The sequence below is a fragment of the Macrobrachium nipponense genome, chromosome 3 (genome assembly GCF_015104395.2).
Source record: "Macrobrachium nipponense isolate FS-2020 chromosome 3, ASM1510439v2, whole genome shotgun sequence".
NCBI lineage: Eukaryota > Metazoa > Arthropoda > Malacostraca > Decapoda > Palaemonidae > Macrobrachium > Macrobrachium nipponense.
The window spans coordinates 113,050,463-113,067,598 of NC_087202.1; the positions used below are offsets into that span (position 1 = coordinate 113,050,463).

Genomic DNA, 17,136 nt, shown 5'->3' on the forward strand with positions numbered 1-17,136 from the left:
CACTGTTGTATATTGTTCATATGCTAAACAGTCACCCGTAGGGCCCATTGAATTAAAATAAGTAATTCATTTTCTCACCGAAATAAAAGTGGCAATTGCTAAGGCCTATTTCAGAAAAAAAAATTCACTACAACATCATAAGGACTGACTTGAGAATCGCCTACAAGGACTTTTATCATTATTTTAATACCGTTGATTTCTAAAAAAGTAAACTTGTAGCTACACAATAATATAAGAGGTCGTGCCAATAATTTTTCAAACAACTTACCAACACATGCAACTTCAGCTCATATACGAGTAATTATTATTTTAGCAGACAACGTCATACAAACACCGACTAATTTTGCCAATAGATTTCCCCACTATAAAGAACTTCGAAAATAAATCCAAACGACGCGTTATTTCAGGCCTGGTGACTTCAGTTCCCCTTATTTCTTCATTACCTTCCGGTTGCGCACGCGCTGTTGTCGAAACCATTAAGATAAAAAGAAAACTGAAGTGTCATCATCCCGCGACCGTTAAATTAAGTTCTGCGGTGGGGAGCATCCGAGGGAGGTGAACCGGCTTAGGTATATAAGCGCTCCGACTGCCTAATTCGGCAGTTACTTTGGCTTCTGAGGGCTTCCTGTAACGAGTGACACTAATGTTTGTTCCTAAGCACACAGCAAAGCTGTAAATTTTCCGTTCATGGCTGTGAGAAACGCTGTATTTTGACGGCAAAGAACAAGCGTCAAACAAAATAGCCTTTGATAGCTATATTTTTTCTCGAGTAAGATTATTTAAATTTTTAGTTTAAACTAACGAATTCTTTCTAAAATTGCGCATTTGTTGCTTGATTATCACCTTCGAGACATCTAACATAGAGATTTAAGAAAACATAAGCGACAAGTGCTATTACAGCAAAAGTAATTGGTCACTTGAGATCTGTGCAGTTCACAGAAAAGTTGTACAACTCGAGTTACTGAAGATGAAAATCGGCAACCCTCTTGACGTTATACTGGCTCTGCTGGTAAGTTGAAAATTCACTTCTCTCTCTCTCTCTCTCTCTCTCTCTCTCTCTCTCTCTCTCTATATATATATATATATATATTATATATATATCATATATATTATATACACACACACACACACACACACATATATATATATATATATATATATATATATATATATATATATATATAATAATAATAATAATGTCACACAGATTCTTTAACTGAATTCACCCACCTAAAAGAAAACTCCAACAGCACTTCGTAAAACTACTTCAAAGACTAATCAATTGCTACTCTGCCCAGTGTGTGTCATATATCCATCTTGCACGCACTCTACTTCAGGATATGGAAGCACTTCCAGTACCTTTATACTACCATTCTCTTTTCCGTTGGGAGTTCCAGTTTGCACAAACTTATTCCATTCATTCTTCTATTGCATCTTCATCGTATCCATGCATTTTCTCATCTTTTTAACTAATCTTCACATACATGTGTAGCCAGTTCGTTGCAAATAACTCCTACCTATATTGCCTCCTTTCTTTTTAAGAAACAAGTTTTACATTGTCTGTATGTTTTGAAACATACTTACTGTTGCACGTCTAACTTTCTCAATTGGGACCGTTCCATAAATTTTCCATGAAATATATCTGATATTTGATAGTCCATTTTTGCATATTTCATTGAGACATGCGAAATAGCATTGCTGAGTTTTTTTATTTTTTAGAATATACCTTATTAATTTTGGAGACTGATATGAAATTAAAGCTAAGCTTTGTGTTATATGGGCATAGCAATATTACATACCTTCACAATTATTGTGGGTTAGTGCTCAAAGAAATTAGTTCTTGCATTTGACAAAATCTCTTAGTTTTCTCTTCTCGCCCTCTTTGTTTGTCTCTCCGTTTGAACTGTATTAATCAAGTTCTACACTTATAATTCCTCTTGGGAACAAGCACTGTTTTAGCCTATCTACACAAAGGGCGGTCACTCAGTCTTTCTGGAAAAGTTGTTTTCCAGTTGGTGTATCTTTTACTACTTCTAAAGTACTAAAAGTTTCACTTTATTCATACATTCTAGAACCTGTAGTACCACTGATATATGCTCATTTTTCTTCGCTCCTGACATTTCCAAAACATTTGCCAAACAGACGTTAGACTATTAGCAAACATTTTGTGTATGGTTCTCCTTCCACCATTCCGCTAGGACATCACAAGTGACTTATACCGAAGAAGATAAGAAAAATCATGGCTCCTGCCATGTTGATGAATTAGTAAAACGTGTCACGGTAAAAGATAACGGTCAAACCATATTCATCGGCAAGATGTTGAACCAAATCTGCTATATATATCTGGGAACAAAAGGATTGATTGAAGACTGCTACATGATGTGATACAATAGTAACAGTATTTCCTGGCGAATTGAGCATAATTTGTCATGGCATACTGCCGGATCGTTGGGCCTCCCTTTAATGAGAATACTGATCTTATTTGACTTTGCGTAGGGTATATCTTAATAAAAGTGACAGAATAGATCAAAACATTACCTCTAAATATGTTGGGGTCGAGTTTCCATACGTCAGCGAGTGTTTCTGAGCTAACGGAACAAAGGGACAGCCAGGGATGTGGCCAGTGGACGAAGCTAGTTGTCAATATTGAAGAATGTCCTGGAGGAATCTTTTTAACTTATCCCGTGAAATGTCGAATGTAAAATCCTTACAGTACCTTCAGCCTGGTACTTATAATTGTTACTGAGTTTCTCGTACAAGAAGCTAAGTTATATCAGTACCTGGCTGAAGGTACTTAAGAAGTCTTCTGATCAGATCTTCTTAGAAGCTAAATGAAAATCCACCCCGTTTATCCAAGATTCTGCAACTTGACGGCGTTGAAATACCGATTTAGCTCACAGTGTTAACCATTAGTATTAAAAGCAAAAGTAGAAGAATTATATTGATTTTCGACTTCGGTGACTTCTTGGCTGTTTAATATGAAAGGAAAAATAATGATGACAACCCGTAAGCTTTCCAGAACGAAGTAACTGTTAATTGGTTTTGTGAATTATTAAATGAATTGTGTGATATTAAGACAAAAAGTTTATTGAAAATTTTAAAATTGGATTTTGAAGCACATTAAAAAGAGGAAGAACACTGCTGTAATTTTAATTTGTGACTTATTTTGTTGATAACTGGTTAGTCCACAAAGCAGGACTAAAAGATGAAAAAGACGGTATAAGGTTGTTTATAAAATCAAGGATACTTAAAAAAAATAGATATAGGCTATACTGATAAAATCTTATATGGGTAACTACAGAAAAATCTTTACATCAAAATACATAGATTATTTGTAAAAAGTACAAGATAAGATTTTTGCTAAATTCTAGTAAATTTAAGTCAACTTGGATAAAATTCTGAATATAATTCTTTTAAAATGGCAAAATATTGTATACTTTCTCTAATAAAAAAAGATTCAACGCTATAACATGTTTAGAGAAGGACTTATGAAGTTTGTAAGGAAGGTATAAATAAGTCCAGACGAATTGACTGAACTTCTTTGCTTGATTGTTGTTTGGATGCCTGGTCCTCCTCACCCAACAGGAAAAAAAGTGACGTAAAATTGTAACCAAAGTACAAAGGTCACATTGAGGTAGAAGACTGAGTATAGATTTTAGGGAGAAATTTAAACAAAAATCTGTACTCCATCTTCTACCTCAATATGACCTTTGTACTTTGGTAACAATTTTACTTTTACATCACTGAGTTTCATTCTTCATTTCAGTTATTGTGTATTTATACGTCTATAAATTGTATTCTAATAGATTTATTTTTCTCTTAGGTAACCTTCACCCTGCCGAGCTGCAAAGCAATTTTCGAACATATTCAGGTAGGCATTTGTTCCATCACAATTTACAAAAGGGATTTATCATTACACTTAACAGGCTTATACACGAAGTGAATTGAATTTAAAAACGGGATATATATATATATATAAGTCATATCAAATTACCGTGATTCATATATATATCAAGCTACAAATGTCCTTTAATATCTAATTCGCTCTACCTCTGAATTAATATATTTTCATATATGTTTAACCAAAGGGGAATTTACTAGGTGATAATAGAATTGCCGGCAGATGGGCACGAAGCATCGACATCTTCAATTCCAGGATTGGCAGTGAAGCCTTAACCCACCCCGCCATCGCAAGAAGATATAAGTTTATGCCCCCTCCCACCTCAAATACCTGTCGCACTCAGATATTTGTAGTTTTGGAGACTGCATCAAACCCACCTCGTCCTCGGTAGCGTTGTAGTGCTTTTGCCTGCATGTAGCCATTATATAAGTCATATCACATTACCGTGATTCATATACATATATCGAGCTACAAATGTCCTTTAATGTCTAATTCACTCTACCTCGGAAGTAATATATTTTCATATATATTTAACCGAAGGGGAATTTATTAGGCAATAATAGAATTGCCGGCCGACGGGCATGAACCATCGACATCTTCAATTCCAGGACTGGCAGTGAAGCCTTAGCCCACCCCACCACCGCAAGAGGATATAAGTTTATGCCGTCCCCCACCTCAAATACCTGTCGCACTCAGTATTAGTAGTTTTAGAACCTGCATCAAACCCACCTCGTCCTCGGTAGCGTTGTAGTGCTTTTGCCCACACGTAGCCATTGTATCATATCACATTACCATGATTCATATACGTACATATATCGAGCTACAAATGTCCTTTAATATCTAATTCACTCAACCTCAGAATTAATATGTAAGTTTATCTTAGTTTTACCAGACCACTGAGCTGATTAACAGCTCTCCTAGGCTGGCCCCGAAGGATTAGATATTTTTACGTGACTAGGAATCAATTGATTACCTAGCAACGGGACCTACAGCTTATTGTGGAATCCGAACCACATTATATCGAGAAAGGTATTTCTATCACCAGAAATAAATTTCTCTCGTTCCGCGTTGGCCGGGCCGAGAATCGAACTCGGACCACCGAATTAGCAGCCGAGTGCGAAGTCCGCTCGGCCAACGTGGGACTAGAATTAATATGTTTTCATATATGTTTAACCGAAGGGGAATTTATTAGGCGATAATAGAATTGCCGGCCGACAGGCGCGAACCATCAACATCTTCAATTCCAGGACTGGCAGTGAAGCCTTAGCCCACCCTGCCACCGCAAGAGGATATAAGTTTATGCTGCCTCCCACCTCAAATACCTGTCACACTCAGGTATTTGTAGTTTTGGAGATTGCATCAAACCCACATCGTCCTCGGTAGCGTTGTAGTCTTTTGCCCGCATGTAGCCATTATATAAGTCATATCACATTACCGTGACTCATATACATATATCGATGGTTTGTGCCCGTCGGCAGGCAATTCTATTATCGCCTAATAAATTCCCCTTCAGTTAAACATATATGAAAATATATTAATTCCGAGGTAGAGCGAATTAGATATTAAAGGACATTTGTATCTCAATATATGTATATGAATCACGGCAATGTGATATGACTTATATAATGGCTACGTGCGGGCAAAAGCACTACAACGCTACTGGCGACGAGGTGGGTTTGATGCAGGTTCTAAAACTACTAATACCTGAGTGCGACAGGTATTTGAGGTGGGAGACGGCATAAACTTATATCCTCTTACGGTGGTGGGGTGGGCTAAGGCTTCACTGTCAGTCCTGGAATTGAAGATGTCGATGGTTCATGCCCATCGGCCGGCAATTCTATTATCGCCTAATAAATTCCCCTTCGGTTAAATATATATGAAAATATATTACTTCCGAGGTAGAGTGAATTAGACATTAAAGGACATTTGTAGCTCAATATATGTATATGAATCACGGTAATGTGATATGACTTATATAATGGCAACGTGCGGGCAAAAGCACCACAACGCTACCGACGACGCGGTGGGTTTGATGCAGTCTCGACAACTACAAATATCTGAGTGCGACAGGTATTTGAGGTGGGAGGCGGCATAACCTTATATCCTTTTGCGGTGGCGGGGTGGGCTAAGGCTTCACTGCCAGTCCTGGAATTGAAGATGTCGATGGTTCGTGCCCGTCGGCCGGCAATTCTATTATCGCCTAATAAATTCCCCTTCGGTTAAACATATATGAAAATATATTAATTCCGAGGTAGAGTGAATTAGATATTAAAGGACATTTGTAGCTCGATATATATATATATATGTATTTATGTATTTCATCATCTAAGAATAGGTATTTACACATGCGCACCCACAACTATTCAGCTAAGGTCAGGAAAAGTAATATAACACGAAACCGTTTTGTACTCCTTTCGTTCATTTTTCCTGTAGCCTTAGCTGAATAACTTGTCACACACATTACATATTAAGTGACATCAGAATGCCCCCCCCCCCCCCCCCCACACACATCCATATATATATATGTATATATATATATATATAGAGATATATATATATATATATCTATATATATATATATATATATATTATATATGAAACCTTAATGTAAATTATATACATTATCATGCAAGAATGGCCGCTGACACAGACCTATATGCACGCACACACATATATATAGAGAGGAAAGGAAAATTTATCACTAATTTTAATACTTTCAAATTTTAAGCAACAAATACATCCTTTACCTTATTAACTTGCAGCTAAAGAGATACCATAAGAAAAGGGTACCTACCCAGACATAGGTTCGAACTCATAACGTTCAGGGATGGCGTAAGGTCAACTGTAGACTTAATGCACTCGGCCATCTATATAAATAGACATGACTACAGTTTATTGGCTCGTCTGTGTATATTAATGTTGGTAAATATGAGGAAAGGAAGTTTTTAACAACAATGGAGCCATTGGTAAACATAAGCCAGAGAACAGTGGCAGCTGTAGTACTAGTAACAGTAGTACGCGCTAAAAAAGTTTTTTTAATTCTGGTAAATTTAAGTAAACTTTGATAAAATTCTCCATGTAATACTATTAAAACTAAAATATTTTATATTTTCTCTAATAAAAGATACTAAAGTAACAGTAGTAGCTTTTATTAGCGAAAATAGTGGCATTTATTTAGTATGTAGACAGAAAGAAGTATGATTTTTGCTTGCCTGCGGTGTGAAAGTTTTTCACAATCACGAATCGACAGGCGGCTTGAGTCTCATCTCAGGAATCATCGTGTTCAGAGTTTTGTGATGGGAATTTCGGTGTGTGATGATTGTGTTGCGTAATTTCATGTGTACTCCTATCAAAATTATATAATTTTGAAACAAGTTCAGCTCATGTTAATGTTATGAGTACCGTAAGACCGAAATTAAAGTCCGAATTAATATGAGACTATAGCTAAATTGATTCTGACAAGGAAATTTATAAAATGGATTTTTTTTTTCAATTTTTGTTGTTTTGTTTATGCGTTAGTAATTTGTCCTATGTAAATGTGTTCACGTAAGTAAGTATGTACAGAATAAAAGGCATAAACAAATATCTTGCGCAAATACACGGAATTACACATACAGTGTTCGCAGAGATGAGTTTTCTTTCAGAGATGGAAAACAAACCAAGACCTTAATTTACTCTTTTTCTGTGACATAGGTTGGAATCCACATGGGGACGAAACGCACTAAACTTCCATACTGCATGGCGCCAGAATTACAACTGACCTACAATTTGTTCGTGGATTACTTTGACACTAACGGGCCTTGCCTCAAACCTGACGGGACGCAGGTGCACACTTTCTGGAACAACCACCAGCCACATGACTCGGACAATTTCGCCACTTTTAGTGCCATCTGCATCAAACTGCCGAAAATTTGTCATCTACTGAGACGCCAACGGTAATTTTGCTCTTTTCTCGCCAAAGGTATTTAGCAGGGAAGAAAATAATATAATACAGACAGGGCCCATTCGTAGTTCCCGGTGATCGGCAGTCTGGGGCCCCCGTGACAGTAGCTCATCTATTTTAACTTATCTTTTTAGAGAATAAAAATCAAAGGATGAAGGATGCTCCAGGGATCCATGCTCCTTCCTAACGATTAAATTAATTGAAAAGGATGGAGGAAACCCTATAGACATAGTCATGATCTTGTAATCAGTATAGCATGAAAAAAAAAAAAAACTGCCCAATACATCTCTCTCTTTCTTTAAGAGCTTGAACAATAAAGTACAAAGTTCCCCACTGAGCACCGATACATATTTTGCTTTTACTTGTTAATAGATTTAGGCCTACGTAGTATTCTGATGATGTGCTCACTGAGAAACTACAAGATATAAGGAGATTTGTCTCCTAAAATCATGTACTTAAACATTTCGGAAGAATGACTCCAAACCTTGTCGACTAACTGCCAAACTCGTATCACCACTAAATCCATCGAGAATTTAGTTTATTTTCAGTTAGACCTTTCTCTAAGGACTCGACCTCTGACTTAACCAGAAAATGGACCTTTTAGCACGAAGACGACACACGCACCGAGGAGACACGTGACCAACCAAACGAGACCGTTGTGTCTATTTAAGATTAAAGGTAAGATTTCTATTCCTAGAAGCGAGCGTAGTTTCACGGATGTGGGGCAGCAAGTGGTCGACTCCATGAAGAATAACATGCACTACCTTTATAGTCTGTTGACTGGTAAGGATTCATCAATGCCTCATGATCAGGTGTTGGTAAGTAGTCACTCCTCGGAACTTTGTTTTTATATCCTTCCGTTATGAAAGATGAAATTTATTGGTATTGTTACACAGTTGTTAGGTTATTATCATGAGTTTAAACTGAATTTCCTCTAATTTTTTTTTTCCACAAAAGACGTCTCGTTTCGGAACAGTTGAGCCGGCCGATAAAGCAAACTACATCGATTGCAAACATAAAAGGTGAGTCGGCATTTGCAAACGTCAGAGGATATTGTATTCTACTGTAATTGTTTCAGGCGTTTTATATTGAGCGCATTTTAAAGTTTTTAACTTTTTTATTCTCTGCCATTTTAGCTGCGTTCAACATGGTATAGGTCTCTGTGAGACTATAGAAGACGTTGCTTTCCCAGTGGTTGGTAGGTCCGCCATTACGAACGCATCTGTAACCATCTTACAAGATTATCCAGAAAGAGTTCAACCCATTTTCTTCAGAAAATGCAAGTAAGTGGCAGCTGTCGGAATAAGAATAAGATAGAATTTCTGTGGAAATAAAAATGGGGCAAGGGCCTCATGGCGTCCGCAGAAAAAATGCAGTTGGGGGGGCGGGTAATGATATGGGATCGGTGGAGGGGAGGGGGTATCCCCCTCACCTTTTTCGAAAAAAAAAATGTTTCCGGAAGTGCTCAGATGCAAAATGGTGGCACTTTTTTAATCTCACAGAGTAGCTTAACTACATCATTAAATTTCCTGGAAAACGTGATAATGGGACCCGAAGACACGAGAAACCGCGAGAAATTGCGATATTTTGTTTACAACCTACTCGGGAAGTTTGGTGCGAAAGTTATATTGTTGTGGGCCAGTTCTTTTTTTTTTTTTTTTTTTTTTTTTTGCATTCCCTTTGTATTATTGGGAGTAATCGTAAGCCATACTGTACCAAGTATACCAGGTGTTTGGATGATCGGTATAGTGGGCATATATGTAATCATTTTGCATTTTCCATGTACATTTTTTTTTTTTTTTTGTATTTTCCATGCATTTTTTTTTTTTATTTTCCAGAAATTCCAGGGGGACAAATGGCTCCCTTGACCGGGCCCCCGCACCTGCAGACATAGATATAAAAGCCTAGATGGCGCATCGGCCGGCCGGACATACGTCAACAAGTCCGCCATCTTGGTGCGGTAATTCAAACAATGCAGCAGGCTGCAGTATATGACGTTTTTTCCGCCACTATTCGCTTAATATTGCACGGATTTTCTTGTCTGATGGCTCGTTACAAAGCTTACATAATTCCCTACAAGGATCTAATAAAATAAAGTTGTTCCTTATTGTTTGAAAGTTAACTTGCAATGACTTTGTTTTAGCAGGTAGGGGGAAGGAGGGGGCTAGTTGTACACAAATGTTAATATTTACCCATAACTATTGCTGTAAACAATAATTTGAAATGCTGTGATAAGACAGATGACTAAAGTAGGCCTACAGCTATGGATCTGTGCAACTTAAGTAAAATCTGTCTCTCGAAGTGCTCTGTTAAAAAATCCCCCAATATAATTTTTGGCACAGGCCTACAAGTTTAAGTCATAAAACTGTAGGGTTGAGCCTAAAATAAACTACAGTAGGCCCTAGAATAACTAGGATTTCTGTGTTATCTAGCCTTTGCATCTCTGCCTGCTCCTTTGAGCCTGGGTGGGGTGGGGGTTTTTCCATTTTTTTGGAACGGGATGCTCCTCAGTGAATTCTGACCTCTAGACCTGGCCAAGGTCTAAAGAATTCTTTAGACCTTGGACCTGGCTTTGGCAAATTTAGCGGGTATCAAGAGACCTCGTCTAGTGGCAAAAGTGACCTATTTCTAGACCTAATTTTATATGGTGAAATAATTATATAGAACTTAAATTTTTCACAAAACTACCTTTAATTTGCTCAGACTAAGATATATCATTATGGCAAGCATTAACAGTTCAATATAGCTCATCTCTAGACCTGTGTTGCCAAGGACCCAAATTATTATACCTTATTTGGGATAAGGGCCTGGGCCATCTCTATACTTCTATAGACCAAAATTGCCAAAATGAGCCAATCCTGACGAGCAACCCTGTATACCCGGTCATAGTAACCGTCCCCCCCCCCACCGAGCCTTTCAGCCTAGACCACCATCATAAGGCCAGTCTAATTTTTTTCAGCTAACTGTTCATTGGTTTGGTCACACATGTATAAATTTAAAGCTGTGGGTGGCCTTATGGGTCATTAAGCCTATACTTTGAAGTAACAACTCTCAAAATGTATTGCACAATGATTTATTTTCATGATATTTGTTCTTACATTGAATGTATATATAACATTTATTGTACATCTGTGCATTTATTTATAAATATTCCCAGCAATTTAAACAAGTTTTTTTTTCATTGCTGTTTCCAACAGTTTAATGATACTACATTGTAATGATAATATATATGCATTGATATGAAATCAGCAGGCTATATCAAAACATCAACAAAAACTCATTATGTGCCTTGCTTGGCCATTTAGTTCTTATTACAAGGACCAGATTAACACTAATATTACATAGCTATAATGCAGTGAAAGAAATCTAGAAACATCAAATTAGTGTCCAACATTTTACCCTATTGACCTAATGGCCCTTAAACAATATTGTTTAACCATTTTTTTTCGTAGGCTGTCTTATCACAGCATTTCAAATTATTGTTTACAGCAATAGTTATGGGTAAATATTAACATTTGTGTACAACTAGCCCCCTTCCCCCATCCTGCTAAAACAAAGTCATTGTAAGTTAACTTTCAAACAATAAGGAACAACTTTATTTTATTAGATCCTTGTAGGGAATTATGTAAGTTTTGTAACGAGCCATCAGACAAGAAAATCCGTGCAATATTAAGCGAATAGTGGCGAAAAAACGTCATATACTGCAGCCTGCTGCATTGTTTGAATTACCGCCCCAAGATGGCGGGCCTGATGACGTGCGCCAGCCTATTCAGCTAGCGCCCGATGCGGCATCTAGGCTTTTATATCTATGCCTGCGGACGCCCATGGGCAAGGCATGGGTAGATGTCTATAGTAATTTACGGGTTGTAAAAGTCAAAAGAAATTGTTGTCAATTGACATAATTCAAATTTAAGGTATTTCCATCTTGGAAAGTTATTAGCTGGTTTCTGTTCTTCGAACAGGAAGATTTTACGGTACTCGAGAGGCTTTGTAGGGAGAAAATTCCATATTTTCATAGGCCAGATAAAGGTACCATCATCGCCTCCAACTCCGAGTGACGCAAACGGCTTCTGAAACTCTGACCTTATGTCTTCCCTGTGCTTTGTCTTCCACAAATCTCGGTCCATTTTCAGCCTCCCTTCTCACCACAGAGCCTGGCGATCTCCCCGACCTCTGGCGGCAATATTGAAATGTCTCGGTCGAGCTCATAGTACTACAATTTATTATTATTATTGTTATTATTATTATTATTATTATTATTATTATTATTATTATTATTATTATTATTGTTACTGGGCCCAATTTCACAGAGAAAAATTACCATACAAAAACAGGTTGTGCTAAGCACTCCAACCATTGTTAACGCCTAAGCATATGCTTCACGTAAATTACTGGACTCTCTTTGCATACAGTCACTAAACACTAACTAAACAGTAACATACAATCACTAAACAATAACATTCACAACACACTTACACTCACTAAACGATCACGCTTACTATGCACTCACACTCTCTAAATGCTCACACTTAACATACACTCATGCTCAATAACACTAAACTCTCACTGAATACTCAGCACTCACTATACACTAAATGCTCTCTAAACACTCATAAAACAGTAAATATTCACTAAATACCTTCTGTACTCAACCTTAAACATTCATTAAACAGTAAACAATCACTAAGCACTCGCTATACACTAAACATTCACTAAATACTCACTATACACTAAGTAATCACCAAACATTCACTAAGCACTCACTGTACGCTAAGCACTCACTATACACAAAACATTAAAGCCACTAAACACTCATTAAACACTAAACAGTGAATGAACACCCTCTCAACACTTATCAAACACTCACTAAACATTCGCTGAATACTTACTAAATATTCACTAAACACAAACATTCACTAAACCATAAACACGCACTATACATTCACTGAATACTTTCTCACTAAACAATCACTAAACACTAAACATTCACTAAACCCTAAATACTCACTGAATGCATACAAACTAAACATTTGCTAAACACTATAATTACAATCACTAAACCCTAGCTACTCACTAACCATTCACTGAATACTTACAAAGTAAACATTCACTGAATACATACAAACTAAACATTCACTAAACCCTAAACACTCACCAAAAATGTACACACTAAACATTCACTAAACCCTCACTAAAAATTCACTAAACACTACCATTCACAAGACATTCACTAAACACTCAGACAATCACTAAACAAACTCACTAAACTTCACATTCACTAATACATTCACTAAAATACGCCACTATTACTTAATATACTTTACACATATAAACACATAACTTCATAAACACACAGCAAACATTCACTGAATACTTACAAACTAGACATTCTCTAACATTCACAAAATATTCTCTAAACTCTAAACTACACATTCACTAAACACTTACTCATTAACATTCACTAAGCACTTACTCGATAAATCCTGAACATTTGCTAAATACTTACTCATTGAACATTAACGATAGAATAATTCACAATCCATTTATCCCCTGTTCAATTTATGGGTTACCCAGACCTTTAAAAATGGCCACAGAGCTTTGCAGTGCCGTTCTGGTGGAAGGCCACCTAACTATGTAGTGCTAGAAGTTTAGAGCTCACAACTCTATGCACATACCCTCCACGCTTCTCACAGTTCTCATCCAGGTAGGTCTAGGGTTTCCAACTCTTCTGGTGCTTACAAGAACCCGGCTGACACTACATTCTATTCTCCCAGGGGTTGTGTGAAGAGCATGTACAGGTATGCTCAGAACTGGTGCTACATGAATGCATAGGATTTTGTTCAAAATTCACTAAATGGCAACCTACCATGCTCCATGTTTATATATTATTCTATCAAGGGATTGTGAGCATGATGATGATGTCTTCGACTGGTCATGTGACCAGGACGTGGCTATACGAAGATGAGAGAGATTATTATTCTTAATCATTTGCTTCTTATTTTGATATTCATAGCCCCACCTATAATTTTTTGGTAGTGTTGTCCTCCATGGCATTTAAGCTACAATACTGTATGAAACACAACATGATAAATGATGAATGGACTGTGATGTCATGTAAGGAATGAAAGAATATATTTCATATTAAAATTTCATATTTATTTCACTATACATATTTTAACATTAAGTTTACTAAAGCACATAATTAATATTTTAATAAAATCCTTAAATCATTGGCTTGATGTTTAGTGATGAAATTGGGAAACACCACTTTTCTTCAGGTAAAACTGAAGTGTAATAATGTTATAACTTTTGAAAGACATTTTTGTCAGGGGAGGCGGGAGTAGAGATCTTCACTGTATGATGTTTTGAGAGACACTGACGAGTTTGCAGATTTCAAGCCCTGTGGTTGGCTGATCAACAGCCAATCAGGAACATCATAAGGGACGGAAATGGACACCAGATGCACGGGTGCTGTGAATTAATTATAACATAGGGTTTGAATATATAACCCCCCTAAAAAGTTATTACCACTTATCCCCCAGAATGTAACCTTCTTATTTTTGGGCTGATTTGGTTCAGATTTGAAATATAGGCTACTGGTGCTAATTGCATTACTTCAAAATAGTTATCATGCCTAGCCCCAATAGGGAGGGGTTGAGAAGGTGGGGTGACGTGTAAAAATAATAGAAAATGACAGATATTAGTGTCTAATCCATAGTTTTCTAGGTTGCTGAGAAGATCAGTGACTCCTGATGCCCTTCAAGTCCGAGTTAAGCCCTGATAGGAAGGAGTGAGAAGGGGCGGGAAGGGGGTGATGTGTAAAAATGACCAAAAACGATAGATATTATTGCCTAATCCATAGTTTTAGAGGTTGCTGAGATGGATAGTGACACTCCCAATGTACTTTAAGACCAAGTTCAGCCCCAACAGGAGCAGGTTGAGAAGGTGGTGATATTTAAAAATAACCGAAAATTATAGTTTTTAAGGTTGCTAAGATGAATAGTGATGCTCCCAAAGACTTTTAATCTAAATTCAACCTAATAGGAAGGTGGGGAGCAGTGAGAAGGGGTGGGAAGGCGCTGACTTGTAAAAATAACCAAAAACTACAGATATTAGTGTCTAATCCATAGTTTTCAAGGTTGTTGAGATAAATAGTGAAACTCCCTATGCCTTTAAATCCAAGTTCAGCCCTGATAGGAGAGGGGGGGTCATGTGAAAAGGGGTGGAAAATATAATGTAAAAAATGGCAGATATTAGAGTCTAATCCTTAGTTTTCAAGGTTACTGGGATGGATAGAAACACTCCTGATGCCCTTCAAGTCCAAGTTCAGCCCTGATAGGAATAGGGGGTGAGAAATAGTGTAATATAGGATGTAAAAAATGCTGGGCAAATGTAACTGAAGCAACTATCTTAACAGGAATTGGTTGTCATTCAGAGATTTCCTGGGCAGTACCAGGTTGGTCAGCTAGTAAATTGTCTAAATTACATATGGAACTTCCGTAATTTTCTTTATGGTATATTTGCTAATTCTATCCCACTGTCTGACTCCTAACATTCTTCTGGAACCTCTGTTCTCAAATCGACAGTCATTTGGTTAGTCATTGCCCTACCTTGATGTGGAGAGGCTTCATTTAACCACTGTGTTTACTTTAAAAGTGTAAAGTGTTTTGCTAGAGTCTGGTAATCTTTGAAGTTGAAGATAAAACAATATATGTGTATATATATAATATATATATATATATATATATCTATATATATATATATATATATATATATATATATGGCAACAAGTAGATGGACACGGCACAGCTGTAGTTCATTTTGTAGTGTTTCGTATTCCTCAGGTCCTAAGGCAAATAAGACTTCACAAGACTAACGCACTAATTAGATTTTTAGACCTATTTTAGTAGGTTTTAATACGTCAGTTTATCTCATCACCCAATTCTTAGCTCCTCTGTTTAGTAAACTTACAAGTAACCAGTTCAGTCTCCAAAGTTCTGGCAAATTCATTCGTGAAATTCTTGAACTAAATCTTTATATATTCATATATAATCAGGATGTCGGTTCGTTGCTTGCTGCTTGTAAGGAAATTTTAATCATCAAAATAGTTCGTCACACACACACACACACATTATATATATATATATATATATATATATATATATATATATATATATATATAATATAAGCTGAATTGTGAAAGGGTCTCGTTAAATTCTGATCCCGTAGTTAGCGTTTCATGTCCTATTCTCCTTCCAGGGTCTACAAATCCCAAGTCGTGTACGGTCACTGCCTTCAAGAATACCTTCCCGTCAGCGTCTACGTTTCTTCCTACGACACCGAAGTCCTATCCCAAGATTTTGTCATGGTTGAGTCTGGTTGCCGCGTCATAGCAGACATTACTTTGCCCGAATATAATCCCAAAGTCAAAGGTTTTCTCGGCTCTCCTGTGCCCACGTATGTCGGGACCGGGTGGGAGAGACACGCCAATGAGACGTGGCTTTCTTCTAACCATTCGCAAGTGGGTCTAGAACCAGCGTTGTCTGCAGAAGAACTTCCCGCTCGAAATCAAACTGGTCCCTTACCAGGGCTTGGTATGAGAAGAATAAGTGACAGGCGACTATTTTAAGAAAATTTAAAGCCATTCAAGTTTTCATAGATAGAAAGAGATAGAGACAAAAATATAAAAATAAAAGTACGATGAAAAAATCAAATAAACTGTTGAAAATCTACGAAGGAAAACTTATATCTGGACGAATTGACTATTATTTATTTCTAAAGTTAGTGTATTTTAAGGTACTACACGTTTTTTTAAGGGAAATTATTAGTTAATTTCATAACAAGAATGATTTCAGGCTTTAGTCCTGTTGTGACTTTTTTTTTTTTTACCTGTTCTGTTTTGTGATATATCCATTAAATGCCTGAAAGGACTATTATTTTTTTTTTTACCACGTAGTAAAGGTCAACACGGTCTAGAACTCTAGATTTACAGTCAGCCAGCGCACAGGTGTGGACACGAGTTAACTGGGTGGTGACGTCATGCCTCCCATAGAAATATCCTTTTAGCACACATTTCTAAGGAAAATATCACTAACATTACCAGAGAAAAACTAAAATGGAATGTCAGAGTATTCTGACTCGCTCACCTCATATAAAAAAGGTGTCGGTATGGTTTCAGGGGCGAGTGAAACCACTACTACGGGTCTCTTACCATTTAGGTCTATCCTACAAAATCCCCCTACTAGTCTGCTACTTGTTTCCGTTAATATCGTGCCGTGTCTTTGTTAATTTC

At 37.0% G+C, this 17,136-nt stretch overlaps 1 protein-coding gene across 1 annotated transcript; it reads left to right on the plus strand.

Annotated features, from left to right (window-relative positions):
- The first annotated feature begins 506 nt into the window (after positions 1–506).
- LOC135221979 (uncharacterized) lies at positions 507–16,775 on the plus strand. Its single transcript, XM_064260073.1, has 7 exons — positions 507–1,009; positions 3,824–3,871; positions 7,595–7,836; positions 8,542–8,662; positions 8,802–8,866; positions 8,981–9,127; positions 16,104–16,775. The coding sequence occupies exons 1-7, from the start codon at positions 968–970 to the stop codon at positions 16,471–16,473; spliced, it is 1,035 nt and encodes a 344-aa protein (XP_064116143.1). The 5' UTR covers positions 507–967; the 3' UTR covers positions 16,474–16,775.
- Positions 16,776–17,136: the final 361 nt, after the last annotated feature.